This window comes from Centroberyx gerrardi, chromosome 20 (assembly GCF_048128805.1).
Source record: "Centroberyx gerrardi isolate f3 chromosome 20, fCenGer3.hap1.cur.20231027, whole genome shotgun sequence".
NCBI classification, from domain to species: domain Eukaryota; kingdom Metazoa; phylum Chordata; class Actinopteri; order Beryciformes; family Berycidae; genus Centroberyx; species Centroberyx gerrardi.
Window position 1 is genome coordinate 1,842,156 of NC_136016.1, and position 27,052 is coordinate 1,869,207.

Here is a 27,052-nt window from a genome sequence, read left to right on the forward strand (position 1 = left end):
GTATATAACGCACTCAAATGACTCTTGGCAATGAGGCATGCATCCATCTGTCTATTAATGTAGAGGACAGATTTGACTAAAATGCATTTTTTTCCCTTTCCGCTCAATTTACTCAAAGCAACAGATTAATTTCCAGTGTGAAGTCACAGCAGCCATCTTTCTTTAATTTAGGCTCTGCATCAACAGCAAATTAATTACAGCATTTGTTTGCCAGCTTTGCTATTAAAACATGTTTTATCACAAAGGTATGCCTTATATTATTTACTCATTAAAGCATCATTATTACTGTTAAATTGAGTTATGGCAACCCCCGGCTGTATTTGCTACAATTTACCGAATGTTTATATATCTTTATAACTATCTTATAACTATGCTTCTCCACCCCTCTCTCCTCCAATAGCGGCCACTCCACAAGTTCCTGTCCTTCAAAGAGAAGATGTATTGATGTGGATGTTGAAGTTTTTTCCAGAAGAATAAGGGTAAAAATATATTTCTATTGAATGCATACTAATTGGTCTTACTTTAATAATAAAACCATGACTTCAGCATGGACTCCAGGCCTCTGAAGTGTGACTGGTAAATGTTTTTTGTTTGTTTGTTTGGTCGCAGCAGTGTAACCAAAAAGCCCAGGCAAGTCTCATGATTTTCCCTAAGAAAAAAATACTAAACCAATGTTTGGTATTTTCAAAAACTACTAAAGAATATAGGTGATATCTGGTAAAGGCTAGTCCATTTTAGAATGACAGAGCTGGTAGAGCTTAAAGCATAAGTTTGATGATTTTGGACCTATATATAATTTGTCTCTTACTTACCTGTAGTACTTGCGTAGTAGGACCTGCAAAGAATGCTGATTCCCGAGTCATCTCTTGGTTGAAAAGCCGAGCTCACTCACTAGGCCTTTTGCTGCTAACAATGAGTCCAAATGGGGTTTGTCAAAATATCTCCCAAAAAGCCATGTAGGCTCCTCAGGGGAGTTGAGAGTAAACATGACACAATTTTGGCATTACGCACACTTTCACTAATAAGGAAATCACGCAACTATTTTTCTGTGCCGCAGCACAGACTGCTCTGAGGTGAAAATGCTTTATTGGCGGCATGATCTAGTTTTGCAGACGGTCAGGTCAGATTGTAAACAGTTGCACATGGAGCTGGGTAGAGTTTGGTAGAAGACTATCCACAGAGTGGAAATGGTGCGATGCTGCTGCTTTCTGGGCTGTGGATATGTCGGTTGGTCACCATATCGTTTTCACAGACTCAGGAGTCAATATTCTCTGCGCTTTCCTTTTATTTTTAGTACTTTTATTACTTATTACTTTTATCACGGACTGATGCTAGTATGGTGTCTTACTCTCGGCAGCAGCTGATCGCCCGGACGCCAGCTGCCGGTCCAGGGCTGAGCGATTTACCAGCCGAGCTGCTGGCTCGATGGAGAGGGAAGAGAGTGGGTGTGAAGGTCAGAGAAACAGCAATGAGATTTAAACCCTCTCATCCACCTAATGTCATGGGGAACATGAGGTATTTCCCTGCCAAAATGATGTGAGCATGAAGAATGAATTATTTTAACAAGAAAAATGGATCTGTAGTCTCAACACAGTCCTTTCAGTTAATTTGTACACTTGCACGTCAGTTTGGTGCATGCAGACCAAGTTCAGTGACCTTTGACCCCTTGCTGAAAAGCTTTGCAGCATGAGTACAAGGATTGTAAGTGTGTGATCAGTAATTTGCAAGCAAGGAGGCAGGAGCTAAAAGAGAGAACTAGTATTCAGATTGGTGGGACGTGTGTCTTCTAACCATTCTGTAGCTTTCATTGACCAGCATGCTCTGCAGTGATTGGATAATGAATTTGCCACTAAAGAAGCATGGCTACTAACAAGCAGGATAGTTCTTCATTTTCTCTCTTCTTTTGACATATTAATAGTAAAAACACTATCAATATCATCATGTTAACAGTAAAAGATGCCACCAAATTTGCCGTTTGGTTTCTTAAAATGTTGTTCTGTATGCACCTTTACTGCAACCTTTGTTATATGGTGCCAAAAGATCCATGAAATGTTAAGTTAGAGTACTCGGCACTAGGGTATTTCTACCCTGGGTTATGTGAATGACCTCGCATGTTGGGTTACCTGTTGTACCTAAAAAGACCCAGCAGTGGGTTGCATGTTATTCTTTTGCTTTGTTACTGTCAACTGAGATATTTGTTTTGTATTTTATATTTTTAATAACCACCCTTTTTCCACCCTGGGTCTTCTATTTCTGGCACACAAATGAAATAAGTGAAATTACTAAACAAAAGAAACGGCTTGTAAAGCAACACAAATCAATTAAATGTGAAAGTTACTAACAAATGTTTTGCATTTTCATCAGTATTTCTTTGTTGAGATGCCATAGTGAGATCAACCTGCAAAGCAATCTTATGTTAAGAAGCAGTACATTTGTACAACCTGAAAATCAAAACTCAAACCATGAATGAAATCAAATTATAGTTAATTTCAATTTATAAAGTGTAATTATTTCAAATGGCTAAACTGTAAACTCATAGCACAGTGTAGGAAATGAATAGTGATTCTGGGCCAAATTACCATTGGAACATTCATGAAATGGTCCTGTATAAACCATATCATGTCAATCCACTGGAATTTAACACACAAGACATTGAATTTTACACTGGGTTTAAAAAGTAGGCCTAAACATTTTTACAGAAAATTATCATCAGCTAGACTGTCCACACAAGTGATAAACAAGTGATAAACATGGGTGGAACACCCAGGGGCGTTGTTAGAATTTCAGAACATCCGGGGCTCAGCCCAGAGGAAGTCACAGAACCAAATGAACAGACACAGTTATCAATTAATATATAAAACTTTAAATATATATATGATATACTGTATGTGCTCCTCAATCCTCATCTGTCTCTTTACTGTAAAAAAAAAAAAGATCCAATCCAATCGTAATCCAGTGAGTTATATTTAATCAAAAGTTATATTTCTATATATTTCACTACCTATATCACTATATTACTACAACCTAATAGTGAGCTACTTTGGTTTGTTTGTTACGTATGGAAACTTAACTTTAAGCATAACATCATTTTAAGAAGTAAATTATTTAACCTGTGATGTCCTTCTGTTAAAGATCACCATGAAAAGCCTAATCCATTCTGAATGGCTGGAGGAGTCTATCAGCATAGTAAAATATACAGAGGCACAAATTAAAAATTAAATTTTTAAACATTTTCTCACGTTTAAGGGAAACAATATCTTAAATTGAAAATAATGTTTCATGTGAAGAGAATTAGTTAAAATATATATATAAAAATATATTTTTTATATATATATATATATATAGCCTACCGTATTTCCTCTAATATTGGCCCGGGCCTTTATTTACCTCAACTGCAGAGGGTACCAGGCCTTTATTGGAAGCAGGCTTATATTAGAGACAGGCGTTTATTTCTAATTCCCTCTGTTTGATAAGTATATTTGCTCATATTTTTGTACGAAGCCTCCTTGTTTTCTGATCTGCTTCTGTTGGGGTATGTTAGGTAGCCGTTTTTTTGTTACTGCAATGCATTACAATAATTACGGTAATCGACGACGGCATGCTCCAGAGACTTCCGCCGGCCGAGCCATCTTGTGGCATGCTCATGGGCGGAAATTACGGGGGGGACAGGGGGGTCCGGACCCCCCCTTCCTGGGAAAAACAGAGAGTTGTCCCCCTCAATATATCATTGTAAACATAACTATATAATTATATAGCCTCACAGTGGTTTGGTCCACTGCCTACCTGCCTCCCTGAACCCCCCCACACACACATTAACCCTCGGTACGAGTGTCTGTGGAGGATCTCTGGAAGTGTGTCAGTGGTGGCTGACCTCCAGTAAGTAGCTGCTTCGCAAAGGTTAACTTAAAACAAAGGATGTGTCAGACATTTTTCTTTACTACTACCACTCAATAGAATAAAACACATTCACAATTGTAACCAGACTACATTTTGTTCGCTCCACTCGCGGTTGAATCTTGTGCGTCAACGTATTGGTACGGAGCAGCCGCGTCTCCTAATGCATGTATGTGTATGGAGGCAGGAGGTCTATCCACAATTAAAATCCTCATAACTCACTGAATTTTCGACCGATTTTCAAGCGGTTTGGTTTGTTACAAATGCCAGACATGTATTTATGATACAGAATACTTGGTTAAATTAAAATGCGGGTTTTCATACCAAAATTATCTTTTGTAGATGGTAACAGTAATATTTCTATAATATAATAGACTATTTAAGATTAACTTACCCTACGTAAATAGGAAGTAAGTTTCTGGCAGGCTTCATAGCGTTCTGGACTTTTACACATTGACAGCAAAACATTAGAGATCTGCTTTTTCGGGAAAACTAAATCTAATTAGGCATATATTAGCTTTAGTTCAGTTAATGGGTGTTGCATCTCACCTACTATACTGTAAATAACCTGCATGCTGTGTGTGTGTGGGGTGTGTGTGTGTGTGTGCGTGTGTGTGTCTATTTGTCAGCCAGCCAGGTCAGTTAAAATGGCAGAGAAAAGAAAAACAGACATCCGATCATTTTTCAGTGCACCGAAACGCCAAGTAGAAAGACCCCAGTAATATCAAAGGCAATTTGATAAAATCTTCATAAGAAAGGAATGAAGTGCTTATGGAAATGTTTCATAATGGACCTCTATATACATTTAATACAACAGTACTTTTGGCGGCACCTTTGGTGTCCCCTTCAGGAATTGCTCTTGAGAGATTTTTCTGTTTATTGTCCTCCCCAACAGTGAAATGAAATATCCGCCCTTGGGCATGCTGCTATCTTGTGGCACTTGTACGTTACTACAAACTACAGTTACATGTATAACAGGCGCCAGGAGTTTACCGGTATCCACTGTTGTTTGCATGTAAGCTGAAGCTAACTGAAGCTAACTGCAGCTAAAGTAGAATCTATACAATTATATCATATCGCCGTTTATTTCGATGCGCAAGCTCAGTCCACCTGACAGCCCTCTGTTCTGTCGGCGGCATGGAGGTTTCGGTGCGCCGAGGGCTTACTGCCGACGCTTCGAGTTTCCCGGGGGCACGGTTCCGGCCGGTGCCGATAGCTGGGCGGCGATTTGTTCCTGGTGATCCGGCCGAGATTTCGGCAGGGTCCCGACGCCGATGCGTCACCGGTTGTCCCCGATGGGTACGGGCCGTGGGCGCGGTGGAGAGGACAGCGGCGGAGAGGAGACAGACACGGTCCAGCCATATACTAGGTTTTGACCTAGTCTTGTTTTCTTTGTTTTTTCCCCCGGCCTGTATTTGAGGCCGGCCTTTATTTGTTCGTGTCGACCACGGCCCCGGCCATTATCGGAGACCCGGCTTTTAATTGACTACAGGCCGCTATTAGAGGAAATACGGTGTATATATATGTATATTTATATACATATTTATATAAAAGAGAATTCGTTTTTGCATTTAATGTTCAGCAGCCCACATAAGTAGACCTGAATGGGAGGATTCAGTAACTAACTGAATAACCAGCTGACTTGAGAGAAATAGTAACATTTTGTTTACAGTGATCCAATATTATATTGAAGATGTTGAGCTAAAAAAACAAAACTGCTGTAGCTTGTAGGCATCTAACCATGAAGCTATCAACCAAGTGTCAGTCAACTCGCCACCACACAGCTGCCTGATTTTTGCTGTCTTTCCAGATATGGATAATCAATCACTTGATTAAACTAACCTATAACATATCTTACCTTTCTTCCTCTTTTGAAAACGTGAAGATGATCCATAATCTGTCTTGTCTTTTCCTGACATTGTGTTTCCTGGCTGTTATGGCTGGCTGTATGTAGCCTTCTCTGACCTAGACTAGGACCGACCGATTAAAATCATCCATAGCGTAGCCTATTCCTTTAGTTCGACTCAAACTACACGATGACAGATTGGCAGAGCCCCCTACCAAACAGACACACATAGCAAGCAGTGACAGGTGAGTTCGACTTGTGTCCCGGCTTGTACCTCGATGCACCCAAAGCCGGGCTTCAAAGCTGGCTCACGTAAAATAACCGGCCCGCTCTGACTACTAACTCGAATTTTTTTTTTTTTTTTGAGATCCGGGGCTATTCATAAAACATTTGGGGCTGTAGCCTCGGACGCCCAGGCCTAACGACGCCGCTGGGAACACCTACAATAGAAGCTGATGATGAGGTTACAAACTATTAGGCAGTAATTCTGTGAATCTGCATTGTATTTGGCTGTGGAAATATGTTAGATTAAAATGTCAGTATTATATAATGGGACTAGGGGTTAAAGTGGATTTATCTAAGAAATTTGATGACAGGGACGTTTGTTCCGGGTAGTAGGTGACCAACAGACTGCAAGAATTCCCATACAGGGAAACATTGCTTAGGGCAGTTGATATCAAACATGTAAAAAGATTATGAAAATTGCCCTAAACAATGTCCTGTCCTGCAATATGGAGAGCGGTGTGTGTCGCATCAAATATTTTAGGCTAATACAGTGATTAATTATCAATAATTAATTAAAAGAAAATTAAGTTAAACAATTTATAAATCGATTAATTCAAATGCTTTTAAATGGCTCATTTAATAAAACTATTCAGAAACCGATTAATGAAAATGCTTTTAAATGAGCCATTTAATAAAACTCAAAATTTCATTTGCAAAATGGCTTTTAAAAAGACATTTAAATATATCTTTAGTTTTTTCATTTGCTCACTCATTTTCCTATTCCTTTCCATCAAGTAAATGCTAACTAAAGCCACAGGGACCAAGAGTGCCAAGCTAATAATAATCCAAAGTCCCACCCACAGAGCAGTAACACAAGCTCTCATTGGCCAGCTGCTGCTCTGTGGATTTTAACTCTCTATCTGCAGTCAGTAGGCTGTAGCATGTTGCTCACGCTAGCAAGCCAGCACAATGTCATGGACGGGTCTGGCAGACCAGATGGAGCACTACTTGACTGTGTGCTGTCACAGTCCTCCTCCAAGCCATCTAACAGCAGTGGAGCAAACCAGTGGACGGTAAGAGGAAGCATTAGTTGTTAGCCGGCTAACTTTATTTTTACCACCAGCGATTAGCTTGTGAGCTCCCTAACTACTACTAGCACGCTCAGCAAAGACCAATTTCTCAAAAGAACCATCAATAAGACGATGTCACCCTACTGACTTGCACTGGCCTAAATTGATATTACTGCTAACACATTATGAGAAACTGGGATTTGTTCAGTATGCTGGTGGGAGCTTGATAGCTCGCAAGCTTATCGCTGGTGGTAAAACCAAAGTTTACCCCTAGCTAACAGCTAATGCTTGCTCTTACCATCCACTGGTTTAACTTACTCCACTGCTGTTAGATGGCTTGGAGGAGGACTGTGATAGTAGACAGTCAGGTTAGTGCTCCATCTGGTCTGCCAGACCAGGCTAAAGCTGAGGAACCCCCGTCCCTGACATTGCCCAGCTACCAAAATTGGTCTGTAGCTTATTTTATTCATTTGAAGCTGACTACATACTGTAGCTCTGCATCAGCTTTCTGGAATAAAGGTCAACTGTAGTGAGGAAGAGTGACTGCGTGAGAGTGAGAGTGTCTGATAGATCTCTGTGGAAACAACAAAAAATGTGATAATGACTGATATGGTACTGTCACATCAACACTTCGTCAGATGACCACTAGAGGGCATCTTTGGCTAAGGGATGCAGTGTTTCTCATACAAAGGCTCATGTGAGGCTCTGGCACAAAATAAAAAAAAATCTCTAATGCGCCTGATGTCACATCACGTCATGTCTGTCATGTGGAGATGCACACACAGCAGACCAGCAGCATTGAACTCAAGCCTACAGTCTCCCGGTGTGAAAACTATTGTGAAACTTAAAACTCCACAATTTGCTCCAAACGTGCCTGTTAGTAACAGGATGTAAACAGTAACTTGATAACTCATCTTCTGCTGCCCTACAAACTTTAACGGTATTATTACCTTGTGGTTTTTAAGTAAAATTAGTGGAATTAGGTCTGTGTGTCAATGCTTCAATGCATTGAATTGACTTGAATTGAGTTGAACACTGTCCAAGATATGTGCTTGTTTTTTAACAGACGAAATAGCTTAAATTCAACTGCTAGATGAATCCAACACTGAACATAAAAACAATCAACTCACGTCTCTCGTCTGTTCTTATTTAGAACACAACCTTTGAACAAGTTTTTTCCTCTGTGTTTCTGCCGTTCTGTCTCTCACTGGATTTGTTTTCCTTTCCGCTGGTTTGTGCCGTTCTGCATGTGCACATTTCATCACGTGTAACGCAGTGTTGTCATTTGTTGATGCAACTTAGGGAGAAATTAGGAGCACTTGGTTTGATACAACGGATATCCTTGATGAACATGCGGCAGAATCATCATTTAGGAATGAGATTGCATAGAGGTATGAATCAAGATCGCGATTTTTTTAATACGATTAATCGTGCAGCCTTAGTAAGTAGCCAGATAATTTAGTGCCATGAAAACAAAAAAGTGCCACAACATTAAACATTAAAATTAAAAACATCACTCCTATCAATAGTTAAGTCAACAAGCAAGTGCAAGTATAATAATCTAATAACAATAACAACTAGAAAGGCACTCGGAGAGCGCAGACCTCCGCCAAGGTTCGTGCTATTATTGCTTGTTCGTGAGTTGGATCCGGATCCGCTCCAAAATTTAATGGGTTCTTCCTTGGCCCATGCTACACCCTTCCACGAAGTTTCATGAAAATCAGGCCAGTAGTTTTTCCGTAATCCTGCTAACAGACAAACAAACAAACGGCACCAAAAACATAACTTAGAAATATAAACAGTGCTACACTGTTCTGTTTGTTGCTTGCTTTTGTCCTGTCTACAAGGTACAGAAGAATGGAAATGAGGCCCCTTTTACAGAGAAATCTGCTTCTCTGCCCCTCTGCCCTGCTACATCTCTCTGTGCTGTCAGTCTCACTTGTATCTTTACATCGTTAAATTACTAGCCTTTAACATTGTTACATTATCTACTCTGTTTTACTGCTCAGCAGCTCCTCTGGTCCAGACTGTCCCTGCTCCTCCTCAGGACGAGTCCTTTTCCTTCTTTAATTAGATTAATATTTTTCAATATTAATCTGGATTGAGGGAGCAAACATTCAGAGTTAGAATTAAAAAGTTAATATTAACGTTATCAGTCCACTCAGTGGATACTGACCAGCACCTATATACAGCTAATCTCTGAAACCCAGCTGTATTCCAAATAACGTTAATAACTCGTAGTTCTTCTTTTCGGGAACTAAGCCGGTCGTCTTCTTGGCATGGAAAAAAAAATATCCCTCACACCCGCGTGTGCAATGGGAGGTACACAGAAGGTCTGGTGAGAGAGCGAGAGAGAGCGCGACAGAGAGAGGGGGTGAGAGACAGAGAGAGAGAGACAGACCACACAAAGAGACCACTTCTGTTTGGATCTCTTTCCAACTCGTCTCTCCCTAACATTGTCGTCTCATTTTTATTTGACGAAAGTGTCAATACATTTCGTCATAGTTTTTGTCATCATAAATTATTTTTTATTTAGTTATTGTCTCGTTTTCGTCAATGAAAAAATGTCGTTGCCGAAAATTATTTGTCAAAGAAATTAACAGTGGTGTAAGGGGAACCAAGTAGGGGTTGAGGGAGGCAGAATAGGAACCCTGGTTCAGGTTAGGGATTAAGGTTGGAGGGGAGGGTGAAGGCCTAGGCAGGGGGGCAGCAGGTCAGAGGGCGAGATGGAGTCTGAAGAGATGATTTTTCAGCTGGGACCGGGCAGAGCAATGGAAGGGAGGGACAGTTGATCAGTAGTGGCTGATTGTTGAATTGTTGCTTATGGTTGACAGTGTTTCCCACACATAGACTTTACTTGGGCGGGCCGCCCAGGTATATTAACGGCTGCCGAAGTATATTTGGCGACCCATTTTAGCATTTTTTATTTTTATTTTTTTATACGTCCGAGAGAACGACGCCATCCGCGATCAATTAACTAGTGGACAATCTCCTCTCGCTCTACCCCTCCCGTACCTGTTCGTTTTGCTATCACGAGAAGGGTCTACTGACAATCGCACATGCGCTGCAGAGAAACGCAGAGAGAGAGAGACGTTCTCTGGTATTACGTTAGAAGACGCGGGCACGGTGGATATTTTAGAAGGACGGACCAGGTAAAGCAACTCCTTTTCTCCTTCAGGGTTTCCCACACATAGAAAACTTTGTGGCGGCCCGCCATAATATCAGCACTGACCGCCACAATATTTTTTTTTCCACTCTTTAATTGTAGAAATGCATGTAGCGCACTGATTCGCTCAGCCCCTAATTGCTCTGCGCGCTCGCTCTCTTTCTCTGTATCTCGCTCACTCTCTCTCTCTCTCTGTCGCTCTCTCTCTCTCTCTCGAATTCTGTGGGAAACACTGGTTGAATCACAGTCTGTAGGTGTGGGGATGCTGTGCCCTTGGTCTCCTTGTAGGCTAACAGTGTTTTAAATTGGATGTGAGAAGCCACTGGGAGCCAGTGGAGTGAGGATAGGTGAGGGGGTTACATGGGAGAATTTAGGGAGGTTGAAGACAAGCTGGGCTGCAGCATTCTGTAGCTATAAAGGTCTAAGAGTGGATGTAGGGAGGCCAGCGAGGAGGGAGCTGCAGTCGTCAAGCCTGGAGATGACGAGCTTGGCTGGGCAGACTCCTTAGTTAGTGAGGGTCTCTTCCGACAGACGTTGTACAGAGTAAATCTGCAGGATCAAGTAGTGGCTGCAATGTGGGCCTCGTAGGACAGCTGGTTGTAGAGGATAACGGCAAGGTTTTTGACGGATGGGGTGAGTGTTACCTCCATTTTGTCAATAGTGGAGAAATCTTGTAGGGGACAGGATTTCCCAGGAAGAAGAGCAGCTCAGTCTTGTTGAGATTGAGCTTGAGGTGGTGGGAGGACATCCACCTGGAGATGTCAGCCAGGCATGCAGAGATGCGTCCTTGATCCGATATATCACCAATTTGCAAAGAGGAAAAGATGAATACAAAGAGATAATTATTACAGAACATAAGTATTGGCAACATCTACGTCTTAACTAGGCAGCTACAACATTGTTTGTAAATATGTGTAAATTAATCACAAATTGATTTGAAAGCTGGTCAGTTCGCCTGGCAGTGGGTGTTAGCCTATTAATACTTTGAGCTCACCATTTTTTCTAATATGTTTAATGCTTGCTGCAGTTGTAAATCAAGCCTCTTAGCTGTAATACATTCCCCTAAATGCTCGCAAACAGTTTGGATAGGGCTGGTGGCGTTTACTGAAGCCAATCAAACTGTTTAGTGTTATGAACGTATAGCAACTAACTAGCTAGCGGCTACTGCTAACGTTAGCGTGCTAGCTAACGATTAGCTTGTGAAGTGAAATTGCAATAGAAATCCAACAGCTGGCCATCTACATCCCATTCCCTTTGTGTTTTCTAACATCTTAAGAAGACTTTAGAAAGGAATTGGGATTTGTTCAGTATGCTGATGGTTGCTTGATAGCTCACAAGCTAATCGCTGATGGTTAAACTAGAGTTAGCCAGCTAATGCTTGCTCTTACCGTCCGACGGTTGGCCGTCGGCCAATGTCGGGCCGTCGGTAAGCGTCGGTGTCCCTAGTTTTTGCGGTGTGTCCCGCACCGTCAGCACTAGTCGGACCCTGTCGGCGGCTTTTCGGCCGATTGAGCATGTTGAATAGGCGTCGGAGCCCATCGGTGAGAGAGATCACTCTGATTGATAGTTCGTTGTTTTGCCTCTGGATGATTGGACTGATAAATTCCTTCAACATGTGGAACTGAACAGGAAAGAGCCGAGCAAAATTTTTAAAATCGGAGGTTTCATTTATCTCCAGCTCTCGACACAGGTTCGGGAAAGCCCCTTGAGCCTGTCGCTGGAGTATTCATGATTTCACCCATTTAGTGCGGTTTCTCCTTATTTTTCGCCTCCGCCTCTTCCTTTCTTCTTCCACAACCAAAAGACCAAGGGCTGACAACGCCAGTGCCATTTGCAACTTCTTATCAGACATATGGTATGGAGAGTTATTTCCCCTCACGCAGGCGCAGAACGTACGTGCTAGTTGGCTGTCAGGTGTAGTCTTTGCGGTGTGTTCAAGTGCAACTTTTTGGACCAGACGCAGGCGACGTGAGGCGACGCAACAGTCGGCCTTCGTCGCCGCTGGTTCTTTGACGTCGGTTTGGTGTGTCAGGGCCTTTAGATGGCTTGGAGGAGGACGGTGACAGCACAGTCAGGTAGTGGTCCATCTGGTCTGCCAGACCAGGCTAAAGCCGAAGGACCCCCGTCCGTGTCATTGTGCTGGCTTGCTGCCTACTGACTGCAGATAGAGAGAGTTAGAATCCACAGAGCAGCAGCTGGCCAATGCTCGGGACTTCATATTATTATTACCGTGGCACTCTTGGTCCCTGTGGCTTTAGTTAAAGCATTTACTTAATGGAAAAGGAATAGGAAAATGAGTAAGCAAATGAAAAAATGAAAAGATAAATTTAAATGTCTTTTTAAAAGCCATTTTGCAAATGAAATTTTGAGTCCAGTGTTTTATTTATGGGTTACAGAAAGTATTATGAAATCATATTATTAATTGATCAATTTAATTTCCCATTTTATTGATTAATATACAAAAGTTTAATGAATTGACACATTTTAAATCCATTTTAATTAGTAATTTAATAAATTATTATTGTTATTATTATTATTATTATACTCTTTTAATTAATCAGTTATATTAAAATACTTCAATGAGAGCTCTGCAGCTATTACTATTGGTGTGGCACTCTCGGTGCTTGTGCTTAAAGTAAAAGTCAAGTCACGTGTATTTATATAGCCCTTTATCACAAGCATGTCTCAGAGGACTTTACAGAGAATGTGTCTAGCTAGGTCTAGCTAAACACAATCAGTGGTGAACAAAATTATGTAGGACAAACATAGCGAAAAACACAAGGTAGGCAAGAGCAGATTTAGCAAGACAAACAATCTACCTATTCTACATAGCCTAACCTACCCGGCACCCCAGCCTTAGACCCTAAATGCACACAAGGATAAACTCCCAGGAAAAACCTTAGTAGGAAAACTTGGAAGAAACCTTGGGCGGGCTGAGGCAAATAGGGATCCCCCCCGGGACGGCTGAGCGTGCAATAGGTGCCGGGCAAACATTGACAGAGTCATGGGCAACAATAATGACAGGAGAAAACAGAGGGAGACAGAAAGAAGGAGAAGCGGCATGTGGCGATGAGAGGGGGCTGAGGCCAGCGCTAAAAATTCAGTGAAGCGAGGGAAGCAGTCGTAATTCAGCGTCCAGGTGGGAACAGCGGAAGGGAAGAGCAAGGCCAGCACTGACGACGAAGAGCCAGGGCAGCACCCGTCACTGCCAGGTAGAACGCTGCATTGGAGTCAGAGAAGAGGAGAGAGAGGAAGCCGCGTACACACACACACAACACACCCAGACACACACACACACACGTACAGAGGAAGGGGAGAAACAGCTGCACACAGAACACACAGGGTCAGAGACACGATAGGTGGGAGCAGCATCAGGGATGGGAAAGAGATGTCTAATGGTAAAAGAGATGTCTAATGGTAAAGTAAGGTCCAAAATGAATTGTGAAAAGGAAAAATAATATGAAAATGAATAAACAAATGAAAGGCAAATTTTAAATGTCTTTTTAAATAGCATTTTGCAAATCAATTTTGAAATTCAGTCATTTATTTGTCCATTTAATTAACTGTTTTATAAATAATTTAGTTAGATCTTTTGTCAAGACTTTAGAAACCTTTTCAAGTCATCAAAGTACAAGTCAAAGTCAAGTCCCAAATCACCAGAACTCTTCTTCTCGTCTCAAGTCTTCTCTTCATGCATCAAGTCAAGTCTCAAGCAATTAAAATTGTGAATTGAGTGACTCAAGTCAAAGTCATGTGACTTGAGTTCCCACCTCTGCCTGTCACAGATACTCTGGCATGTCTAACCTGTGACTTAGAAAATATTATTTGGCTTTCCATAGTTACCGTGCAACCCTTCAGAAGTGGCAAATTCTTTATCCAATCAGTGCAGAGCATGCTGGTCAATTAAAGCCAAATCAGACTGGCGGGTCCCACCAATCAGAATACTAGGTCTCTCTATTAGCTGTTGCCTTCTTGCTTGTATATTTACTGATAACACACTTGCAATCATTGCTGTCATGCTGTAAAGCTTTTTGACAGGTTGGATGCTGAAACTCGACCAGAAGTCTACATGCACCAAATCGATGTATGTAAGTGTACAAATGTAACTGGAAAGAGTATTTTGAAAACACAAATCCATTTTTCTTGCTCAAGTCTTTATACACTTTAGCAAATCATTCATTATGTTTTTGAAAATAGCTCTTTGCAAATACAAATCCATTTTTCATATTCAAATAATTTTGGCATGGAAACACCCTAATAATGAGTTTGCTGGCAAATAAGATGACTGGGCTCTCTGCTTTGGTCAGGGTTCAAAGGGAATATTGGTAACATTGAGGCACAGAGTAGACTGTTCTTGAGAAGGCTTAAGTCATCAGATGTGTCTAACGGAGCATTTTAACCTAAGGCTACCATTTTCCACAGGTGGCACAAAATGTTGGTGGCACCAGCTGATAGTTTGGTGGTACTAACATTTTGGTCCAGAGACTGCTTCACACACAGTAAATAACATCTATCCCAGACAACTAAAAGAGTTGGCCTGCCTTAACAAGCCTGAAAAACACACATTTAACACACAACCAAACTAAATGAGTAATTGGCTGGTTTACACTGGTGATCTATGTACTGTCTGTCTGACAACATTGACCTCTTACATAGGGCTCCATTATTACATCAGTTTGTCAATATGCGCATTCACTGAAAGAAACTGTTTCAGAAATACTAAAACAAAGTGAATAATTACTGGACATACTGTAGATACAGCTGTCTCATTATACTGCCTGTCTCACTGATGCTGCCTTCAAGTGCTCCTTTGAAGCTCCTGCTTCCAAGTTTGTAAGTTGTAAATACAACTTATGGTTTACATTTTATTTTTATGTAGGGAAATTATGAATAAAAATTTAGAGACTTTGCTGGGCTTTTAGTTCACACTGGTGCAACCAAAGAAAATATTCAGTGGCACTGATACTAAGAAAAAGTCGCAAAAAGTGACCAAATAGCCACTCTCTGCAGCTCTGCTCTGTCTTTATTTGCTGTATTATTGCTGTATTATTTTCATGTTCTATTGTTGTAATAACTTAACTAATTACTACAGTAATTACTTTTATTATCTTCAGCGCTATGTATTTATTCTTTTATTCTATAACCTATTCTCTTCTGCTGTGATTGTGACAAATTCTATTCATTCAAAACTAACCCAAGTAATCATGCAAACCAGTAAACATGTTTTCCCTGATCCTTGTCGTCACCAGCTCACTGTAAATGCATGTATTAATTACTAAGTACTACTTATAAATAGGGCTCAGTATCATGAACCAGTTCCAACTTAGTCCTGGTTCCAAATTCACCTGGTTCATTTTGCCTAATTCACCAGAATCGATAATCAGCTGCACTAACGATACCTCTTATCGATCATTAAGAATGTTTAACAGCTGGATGCTTCTCCAGTAGCTGCGCAACAATCTTTTTGACCCTTTCGGTGCGCTGTCAATTGCAAACAATCACATAATTTGATATTTGGGGGAAGGGTGGGGGGTGTCGTACATACTCATCCTCATGTCAGTCAAAACACCGGTTTGTATGTCTATGTAACCAGTGGGATTTTTATTCTTGTATAGGCTATTATCAATAAAGGATCCCATTACCTGGATGACTGAATAATGATCTAATGTACTCCATTTTCAATAGTTCCATTTGTCAAACAGATAACTAATATATATCTAAAGTGCTCCCTTTTAGTACTTCACATAACATAACTTAAAAATATAAACAGTGCTGCAGTGCTACACTGTTCTGTTTGTTGCTTGCTTTTGTCTACAAGGTACAGAAGAATAGAAATGAGACACTTTTACAGAGAAATCTGCTTCTCTGCCCTGCTACATCTCTCTGTGCTGTCAGTTTCACCTGTATATTTACATCGTTAAATTACTAGCCTTTGACGTTGTTACATTATCTACTCTGTTTTACTGCTTAGCAGCTCCTCTGGTCCAGACTGTCCTGCTCCTCCTCAGGACGAGTCCTTTTCCTTCTTTGAAAATATTTTTCAATATTAATCTGGATTGAGGGAGCAAACATACAGAGTTAGAGTTAAAAAGTATTAACGTTATCAGTCCACTCAGTGGATACTGACTAGCAGCTATATACAGTGTGCTAATCTGGGAAACTCAGCTGTATTCCGAGTAACGTTAACTGTTAGTTCTTCTTTTCGGGAATTCAGTCGGCCGTCTTTTTTGCATGGAAAAAAAATATCCCTCACGTCCCCGTGTGCACATAGAGAGAGAGAGAATCAATGCGCTACACGCAGTTCTACAATTTAATAGTGAAAAAAAAACAATAAATTGTGGCAGTCAGTGCTGCCGCCACAAAGTTTTCTATGTATGGGAAACCCTGGTAACATACAGGCAGTTTGCTAGTGCAGCTCTATGGCAGCCTTCTTCAAAACAACAGAAGTTGCTGGACACAGTTCCAAAAATGGCAAAAAAATGTACATAAAATTACTCCAAAGCATAATCCACCGGAATCGGTAAAATCCTAATGATCCTTCTCTCCAATATATTAAACCTGCAATAAGCGATTTCAGACCCTGTAACGAATCCTGAAACTAACGTGTGCTACGTGGAGATTTCCATGAGACGTAATGATATAAACAAACAGCCACACACGCGGACCAGCTGTGTTGTTGTTTTCACCGCTTTTCTAAAGCTTGTTGTCAAAGTCGGCCCGAGTAATGTCAAATCGATGAAGCGAGTAAAGGTTTTAGTAAACTTGCTACCTACCTCTTCACTTGTCATTGTGGGACATGTAACCTTCAGCGGGAGAAAAATCTGGCAAAGCAAACTGGTAACCGGCGATATTTCTCCGTAGGTACGTTTATTTTAGCCATTAGCCTTTATGTACAGTTTGTCCTTAAGGGCTTCCGTTGCAGTAGCTTTGCTGTGTGTGTTTACAAAATGTGTTGCGGTTGCTGTCACCCTCTAGTGGTCAGAAAAAATCGCTTAGTGTAGCTTTAAACTGGTTCTAATATATGATCATTGATACAGCATATGTTCGACCGCTTTCCTGATCCCGCAATTTAATTTTTTTTTTTTTTTTTTATGACCGGGCAATTGAAATGGTGATCAGCTCATCACAGATTACCTATTTATAATGTTTATCAGCCATTTAAATTGCTTGGTGGCCAATTGATCATATATACAATAACTGTCTCCCCTTGGGACCATGTGTCGACCATAATCTGTGTAGGAGTCTTATCAGGAGCCAAAAAAACATGAATTACTTTTGGCGTGAGAAACTACTGCATTTTCAGTCAGAAAATTTTAAGACAAAATAAAACAATATAGTCATACATTTGGTTGTTTATTGGTTTAGGTATTCAGAAAAATGGCAACAGCCTAAAACAAAGTTCTGAGGTCTCTAAATATACAGCTAGATATAGCTACACTGAAAGTAATTATGCTTTACTGTAAGGACTTTTACAATTCAAGTGGTAATATACAACATTGTGAAAAGCAAAACTAGTTTGAAAGGATTCTTCTTTACTATCTGTCTTAATTTCAATTGGAAAGCATATATGCACAGAACAAATCATACAAGGTGATGCATTGATTCATTAGTTGAAGCTCAGCATAACATTAATCTGCACAGCACAGACAGACACTTTACTAATGGGAATATTTCAGTGTTTTCAAGTGAGGCTTTTTAGAACGTCCCTTTTCATAAAAGTGGCGATTTTTGTGAGATTATAATGCATTTATGCATTTTTCTTTTTAAGACCATTTCCCTTTTTGTTTTCATTTTGTTTGTTATCCAATTCAGTTGTGGCCTCACACACTCGCACACACACACTGTGCACAGTGTAGGTGTGATGACTTGAACTGAAACCTAGCTTTTAAATGTGCAAGGAAAGGACATTTTTACATTTTAAATTATAGCGTAAGACCACCAGTCAAAAAAAAACTGATGAACCAGTCAAGCGCAACAGGAAACCATGAGTCTTACACTAGGCAATATATTTAAACTAAGCTAAAATCACCAATCCCTGATTTACTCATCCAATTGCTCAACCCTGTGAGGTACTAACTCCTATCTAGGTGAGACAGACAGGATAGGATTTGCATGTCACAAACACTTTTCCTGGTGTCCAGCCCCCATGAATCACAGTTTTACCACTTTTTGAATTTGCATGCTGATTTATAGAGATCTGGACTCAAGCCTATCCACGACTGATTCACTGACACCCCAACCGATTGGTTGGTGTTAGTTCTCAGTTATCAAAATCTTTGACCAATCACAGTAGCAAAGCAGATTGACATAATCTGGAAACGCTTCAGAGCTAACAACAATCATGGCGCTGTTCACTTCTAAACTGATTGTTCCTGTTTTAATTCATCGATGGTTAGGGTTAGTACATTTTTTAAGGACTCAAGAAATCGTTAAATTTAGCTTGCTATCATCCAGGTCCTTTGCCAGCGCTGCCATTTTGGAAGTTGTTGCTCTGTAACGCTCGTCATAAGTAGGTTTGTCCCGCCTACATCGACCATCCAATCAGGTATGTCAGACAGTATCTGTCCGAAATAACTGCCGGACACGCTTGTGTCCAGACCCCTATGAATCGCCATTCAAATTCAAAAAGTTCTAACGACTGTGGCATTGTCCTTTAAATGTGAACACCTATTGTCTTTGATTACGTCCAACCTCTACCCCTCTCAGTCTCAGAAGTTGCATGTTAGAAACATTAAATGTCATGGAAGTAATATCAGGGTTCGTACGGTCATGAAAAACCTGGAAAAGTCATTGAAATTTAAAATGCAATTTCCAGGCCCTGGAAAAGTTATGGAAAATAATATTTTTGGAAAAGTCATGGAAATATAGCTAAAGTTGCATCAAATATAATTACTGATTAATCCAAGCATGAAAATAGTGACATAAATTGGCACTTAACCATCGCACGTAACCATCGCGGCATTTCGGTGGTGTGAGAAGTTAGTTCAGTCTGACTCATTCTGTTTACATGCTCACCCACTACAGTTGCTTTCTGCTAACATAGCAGTTAGCGAACTTACTTTGCCGACAATATGCCAGGCAAGTGCAGCTTCAGCAACAGAAGGTACTTGGTACTTTTAAGGAAAAGTACCAAGTATGGCTGGCAAAAGGCACTGACCCAAGACGTGCTACACGCAAATTGTGCTGTAAAACCTTCGATATATCAAATATGGGAGAGGCCGCGCTTACTAGCCACGTGAAGGGGGAAAAAGCACCAGACCGCAGCCGCAAAAACAAAGTCATCAATACGGCAGCGTATTGATGCCACAGTGGGGAAAAAAAATCGGCTCAGTATCTCGTTATAACGAGAAACCTTTCTCGTTATAATGAGATCTTTTTCTCGTTATAACAAGATATTTTCACGTTATAATGACATCTTTTCTCGTTATTATGACATACCAACTTATCTCATTGTAACGAGAAACCTTTCTCGTTATAATGACATACCAACATATCAACTTTTCTCGTTATAACGAGATATCAACTTTTCTCGTTATAACGAGATATTGATTGTGTCTGAGTCAGGATGAGTTGTTGGCTGTATTAGCCAGCTGGCTGCAGTGCTGACCATTGTGAAATGTTTGTGCAGTTTATTGTTGATGCAGTGTGGGGCTTGTAGCATCCAGCATCCCATTATATGTTGTAGACTTAACACCATACTGATTTCTTGTGTGACTGTGTGTGTAAGAGATTACTGTGTGTGTGTGCGTGCGTGTACGTGTGCGCTCATATGTGTTTATGGTATGGATCCATGTAACATGAAGCCCCCCTGTCTGATTGTTGCTGAGTTGTTGAGTTAAATCATGTAAACTAGCCATTCTCAATTTCTCCGATGTCCATAGGCTGTTTTCTCATTAGGCTATAGATCTTTTTCTCATTATAACATTTGAAAGTTTCTTGGTATCTCGTTATAACGAGAAAAGTTTCTTGTTATAACGAGATATGTTGGTATGTCATTATAATGAGAAACGTTTCTCGTTATAATGAGATAAGTTGGTATATCGTAATAACGAGAAAAGATCTCATTATAACAAGAAAGGTTTCTCGTTATAACGAGATACTGAGCCGATTTTTTTTTTCTCACTGTGGCATCAATATGCTGCCATACATCAAAGCTGAGATACTATGGGCATTAAAAATTATGAATTCGCACTACTCGTTCAAGTTCCCGGACAGCCAGATTGCAGCAAGATTTGTCTGTGGTGAGAGAAAGTGTACTGTGAGCTGGGGAATCAGTAGTTAACACTGGCATTCCTACCCTAATGCACTATTTCTCTCTGTCTCTCTCTGTCCTTCTCATTCATTCTCTTTGTCTGTCTCTCTCTCATTCATTCTCTCTTTTTCTCATGCTCTCTCTGATAGAAAATGTGATGGCATTTTTGATTTATCTTTTGAGACATTGACAAAAATTTTAAACTGGTATTGGATTTAAAATATGACAAAATGTATCTAGGTGTGTCTGTCTGGTGTTTATTTGTTCTAGAGAGGCACCATATGTTTGAAATGCAGACCTAATTTTACTTATACAGTGTTACAGTACAAAATTTTCAGTGGTACCCCAGAGAAGTCATTTCTTTTGGTCATGGAAATTAAGTTAAAGGTTGTGGATTAGTCATGGAAAAGTCATTGAAAATCATTGGTGAAAAAGTGTATGAACCCTGTAATATGATTGAATTCTTAAAAAGTGAGAAATGATTGCATTATTTGCAACTGCTAGACAGACAACTGACACATCAGTATATGCAGTTTGTACGATTGTTTGGTAATACTATTGTTTTTATTGAAATTTAAGATTCTAAACATGCAATGCATTTCTCCAAATTTAGACTATGTAGATTGCCTTGTATGGCTTCAATGAGATTATGCCATCCTACATGTTGCCTAGATGTATAGGTATGTTACCAAAACAAACATATCAAAAATAAGTTTCAATGAAGGGAAGACTTGTGCTGCTGACACCATTAATGACAACACCTGTTTCTATACACATATTCTAACACATCGTATTGCTTTAATGTGTGGTTATTTCAACAATGACATAATAGGCTGAGTCTTAGTAATTGACTAAATATATGCTGCAATTGTACATATTTTCCATTCCACAGCAATGATAAATGCGTCCAAACTCACTCAGATCATCATTAAGTTGCTTCCTCCAAGATTTCCTGCCTTTTATTAATAGAATACACATTTGATTTCTTTTTACAGAAATCTGCAGTTACAACTATGGAAGAAGACCTCGCAACACCCAGTGATTCTGCCAGAAATGGCAACGTCACAACAATAGAGGATGAAAAAGAAGATATAAAAGACTTTGTGTATAAGCATTTCAAAGAGGTGACAGATCAGTCTAATGGGACACTCTTCTGTGATCCTGAAGAATGTTCCATGGAGGGATCTGGGAGTCCCACAGAGAAAGAAAAAAAAACATTCAAGAAATCCCCTTGTAAAATTCAACAGGGGGCTGTTTTCTCTGGGAAGATTCTCAGCTTTGGCTGTTCAGTGTGTAAAGATGATTTCACATATAGCCCCAATGACCTCCTTAAACATTTTCGAGGGGCCCACAAAGGGACCCTTCCTACATACCCTTGTGATCTGTGTGGCTTTGTCACAAACGAGTTCCCTGCTCTTCAACGCCATCGGATCGGGCACAGGAATACTCTGGTCACATGTGAGATCTGCAATGATGATGTTCAGTACTCTCTGCTTTTGCTTACCAGGCACTACATCATGTGTCACAGTCTAAATGGACACTTTCACTGTGAAAAATGTGAGTTTACAACTGTGGATGCAGGTACATTTGTCCAGCATATCCATCATCATAATGAGAGTTGTTTCAAATGTGTAAAATGTCGTCATGTTAGCTTGAACCAAGAGGAATACCAGAAGCACATGAAAGGTCACTCTAGTACCTTCCCCTTCACTTGTCAGATCTGTGGATATGGTGCAGCAAGGAGCGAGTACCTTACAAAACACATGGTAACTGTCCATGGCGAGGAGACTGAAAGAAAGAGTGTATGGAGAGCTATAGAGGACAACAACAGCTCCCCAGCAAATTCATCTACAAGTCTAAAACTTTTGCTGAAGAAAGGCCCTTCTGGTGGAGAATCAAATGATTCGCAGTGGATGTCAAAAGTGAACTGTCTTCCTGGGAATTTACCAAACAAAAATGGCAGGTTAGTCAAACCAGAGAGATCCCTGGAGGAGACACAGCAGTTTGGTGATAGGACTGTAGTGAAAAAGGACAGCAAAAATTGGGGCAAAAGCTCTCATAACAAAGAACAGTCTGTCTCTCTGGCAGCACCATCTGTACCATTAATGTCACAGGAATGTGACAACTCTTCAGGGTCTGATGCTGCAAGTCACACCAACCCTAATGGATTGACTGTTCTAATGGTCAAAAACAAAATCTCTCTTCCCCCCAACTGTACAACTAAAGTGATGGGCTTCAAGATGGTTGATGGCAAAAAGCATTTAGTTCTCAAAGTCATACCAACAGCAAAAATAGAGTCATCCACTCAAAATCTTTCTTCGATAGAAGACTTGGGCTCTGCAGCATCAGATTGTACATCTGACGAAAGTAAAGACTCTGCAGAGAATGTGGATTACTCTGATATTAACTGTTCGACATCCCCTTGCTTGGCTGTTTCTCAAACAAGTGGATCTTGCATGCAGACAGATCAGGATGATATTATGGCAGTAAAAGTAAAGATAGAAGAGGAAGAAACCTCTCTTAGCAGCCTTGATCCCACTTTGCATAAGGATGAAGTTGGAGAACAAACCGATACAGATGCAGAAACAATATATCCTATGGCAAAAGAGTCTGATAATGTGGGTGAGCTAAATCATCCTAATCTATCAACCTATTCAGAGAAAAGTAAGCTTGATATTAACCCGATCTCTGCAACTTTTAACACTGATCTAACTGCCCCTTGTGATTATAAAATCAATAACACTTTTTCTCCTGTATCATCAACTGATAAGGTCACTGGTGTATCTTTATCTGCAAAATTGGCTCAAGAAATGTTGCTTCCCAAACCAGTCTCCAAACAAAATGTTGAGAACTGTGGGGATCCAGAACAGATTGCAACAACAGATGTAGTAGCTGATATGTTCATTGACAAACACAAAGGGAACTCTTCCTTTAACACCATGGCAAATGATGACCAGTCCTCTCAAAATGCTCCAGAAAAGACTGATAGAGTTGTCATGGAGATTAAACCTCATTCTGCAGCAGATAAAAATCAGTTGTGTAAAAATACGCAGCAGAATGCAAAAAAGCAAACAAATCCAGTTCCTCAACCAGAGCCACCCTCAGCCACTTCAAGTAACTACAGAGAAACTGCCATGTACACAGAAAACTCTACACAGAATTCACCAAACCAAGAAGTATTTAGTTTTCATAATTATTCCAAGGAAACTTTCAGCATTTCACCTAACACTACCCAACCTTTTGACAATCTGTCTGAAATTTCATCAGATAGAGAAAGTGTTTGTGGTGAAGAATCATCACAGTTTAGCTTGACATTGGCAGAATCTCCACAACCATTTACATTAGGCGGAAATGGAAATGTCACAACTGGAGAAGAAGCTAATCAGTGCGCTCATGTGGAGGACATGGAAAAAGTGTCAGATAGTGATATTGAGGTTGACGAATGCATAGCTAGTGTTGAAGATCCTCCCACTGAGGATGAAAATCCTGAGTCGGTACTCCAAGACTTCAATATTATCAAAATTGAGGAGGAAAACATTCCTATATCTAAAAAACAGCCAGAAAGCAAGACTAGTTCAGCTTCCTTGGGCCGTATTGTGGAAGAGCATTCGGATGCAATCATTACCCAGCAGCTTAATAAAGAAAGAATAGGATCTTCAAGTGCAAGCATTGATTCTGTAAGGCCAACAAAGACAACTTTACGAATTCTTCAAATGCCAGAGGGTAAGCAACAAATGCTCTTGCAGACTACTGAGAATCGATATACCATGCCAGTGCAGCTCAAGGGCAATCCAGGTTTCAAACTGATAACCAATTCCACTAATCCTCAAATCAATGTATCTTACATGAAGCCAGGATTTGAAAGGTCAAGTAACCCAACTGGCCTAGCTCTCACTCCTACCAGTGGAAGGATTGGTGTGTCGACGCCGTTGACAGGGGCTCGTGAAAAAGGGGCAACACTTCTATCTGCTATTCAGCCAGGTGTTGGCACCACCTCAAATCACTACCTTATCAACAGTACAGGTTTTAAGGGTCCTGTTCTCCTTTCAAGCACAGCACATTGCACTCCTATGGACAAGACTGTGAAGACACAGCCAACCTGTTACTTGGTACAGAGATCACTTCCAATTGTTCAGGCCCCCACTAATGCTGCCTTCAAATTGGCAAGTTCACAGGTACCACTTAGTTCACGCCCAGTTCTGGCCTTGCCGGTGAGCTCTGCAGACAAATCCACCACTTTGCAGCCTGGGCGTCAAGCCTTCCTGGTTAGGTACATTTCCCCACCCAAATCAGGCATACTTCTGAATAATTCAGAAGGAAAGACTGTGACTCAGTGTAGCCAAACCAGTGAAAATACTGGAAACAAAGTTGTATTCAAAATAGTTACTCCTACCAGCGGGCTTCTTACCAGTGGTGCTCCCTCCTCAACCAATCAGCCTTTGTTTCTGGCCACTAGACCTCAGACCCAGTGTTTTTTGGTGTCTTCAAACAAAACTAATGCAAATGCCTCCACTGGAGTGAGGAAACTGATCCCCATACAAAATACTGCTCAGAAACATGTCAAGGTATCCTGTCTTTTGCCCTCCCAGCCTAATGTAAAAGTTAAGGTAAAACCACACGAGGGAGAGAAACTTATCTTGGCCCCGAGGCCAATTCGGCCACCAAGCCAAAGGAAAAGGCGCAGGAAACCATTGTTTGATGAGCTTCCAGTGTCTGTGCATAAAGCTAGGAGACTCACAAGTAAAACACTGACTGAGAAAGAGACTACTGTACTCTGGCAGCCTGTAGCCAAAGAATTTGAGAGGACACTGAGACTTTCCCCATTCAGTTCTCTTCAGCAGGTTAAGTGCCCTCGTAGATACCAACCTGTAGTGGTGCTCAACCATCCAGATGCTGACATTCCTGAAGTGGCCAATATCATGAAGTCAGTTAACAGGTACAGAGGTGCTGTTACTAAGGTATCCCTTTCTCGAAAAACTGTCCAAGCACTCTCTGAGCTTGGGGTTCTAGGGAAGTCCTTGACCAAGGGTCCTTTGTCTCAAGGCAATGATCCGAGACCTCGACCAGTTCACAGTTCTGTCCGTGAGCGATTTCTTCTGAAACTAAAGTTAAGGAAAAAAAGCAAGAAAAAGTACGAGGTAGTGAAACCTTTATCAAGTTGTACAGAGCAGCCCTCTGTGTTTGACTGCTGGTTTTGTGGTCGGCTCTTCAACAGCCAAGAAGATTGGATTGGCCATGGTCAGCGACATCTCATGGAGGCAACTAGAGACTGGAATAAATTGTTCTGAAAGCTTTCCACCACCTCTGGATGGACTGATATACCGTCCTTTTGAGGTCAAACAAATGAATAGGTTAATGTTGTATATTTTTAAATGACTTTCCATTATACTTTTATTCTTGCAGCAATTTCTATTCCTGTAAATACATATTCTCAAGTAAATCACAGTTTATCTTTTCATATGTACATATTCTGGTAACTTATGTACTGCAAATATGGTTTTTAAAATCATGCATGTACAGGTCAAATTGAACTGTGAAAACGGTGCACACTGTAATTAAGAGAGTACTGGTAAGAGAGCACTGGTTTGACAACGGGGGAAAATATCAGCAAAGGTTGTAAGCATAGTTGTACTAAATTACTCAGGTGATTTCATATTTTCTGATTCAACTAATCTGGTGTGAAAAAAGTTATTCATTGCCATTTTTGCTCCCAAGTTTTAAAAAAGAACAGATCTTAAGGGACTTTTGTATATTGTTTTATTCTTTTATTATCCTGCACAAGAGGACAGGAACTTTATTTGTATAGCTTAATTCTGAAGCAGTTAGAAAAATTCTTTGTTTTGTGCTTGTGATGAAACAAATGTTATGATCCAAATGACTCCTTTTTGTATGAAGTTAAATTCAAGGGGATATATACTGTTACACTTATTCTAATGCACCATAGTTTTCTTGTCAGGATGTTGTAGCATGCACTCTCATAGCTAGAGCTAAGAAAGTTTTGGATAATCTCTTTAGTCTGCCAAGTGGTGCAATAAAACAAATGTTTTGAGAATACTTGTGCAGAAAAGAAATAATACTGTATCTGTCAAAACAGGGATGGTTCATGGCTCACAATCAGTGCTTGAGAAATACAGCTCAGCCCATTGTACACCCTATGCAGTTACCATGCAAAATTATCCTCGATAGTGAAGCAGTTCAGGCTGTGTTCTCATACTTCATTGTGTATCCTGTCAATCCAGGTTTGCTTTCTCAATTCACTGATAAAGCAAACAAATTTGCTTGTCAATATCAGATTTTATTTCCTTTAATGATTCCTCTGAAAGTTCTTTCAGAGGTGGTTTAATAATGACTCCACACTATTTTTGTTCTGAATACAGTTTAAGTTTAGGATCCCCAAAGTAAATATTTGATTATGTTGCTAGCTCCCTGAGTTATGTTAGCGCTCTGTATCAAGCCTCACCTTTTATTACATTAATCCTGTACTGTTAAAAATGCTCAGTGACATCAACAGCAAAGTCTAGTTTTGCTGTAAATACATTTTATTTGAATGAATTTGAAATTAGGTTTTTTATTTTAAAAATGCATAAATGGCATGGACT

At 40.3% G+C, this 27,052-nt stretch overlaps 1 protein-coding gene across 1 annotated transcript; it reads left to right on the top strand.

Annotated features, from left to right (window-relative positions):
* Positions 1 to 405: 405 nt before the first annotated feature.
* LOC139913627 (zinc finger protein 518A) lies at positions 406 to 26,694 on the top strand. Its single transcript, XM_078290954.1, has 3 exons — positions 406 to 479; positions 1,361 to 1,453; positions 21,449 to 26,694. Exon 3 carries the CDS (start codon positions 21,467 to 21,469, stop codon positions 25,739 to 25,741), a length of 4,275 nt encoding a protein of 1,424 aa, XP_078147080.1. The 5' UTR covers positions 406 to 479; positions 1,361 to 1,453; positions 21,449 to 21,466; the 3' UTR covers positions 25,742 to 26,694.
* Positions 26,695 to 27,052: the final 358 nt, after the last annotated feature.

Coding starts and splice junctions, on each gene's coding strand:
- LOC139913627 (XM_078290954.1), top strand. CDS start 21,467: ATGGAAGAAGACCTCGCAACACCCAGTGATTCTGCCAGAAATGGCAAC.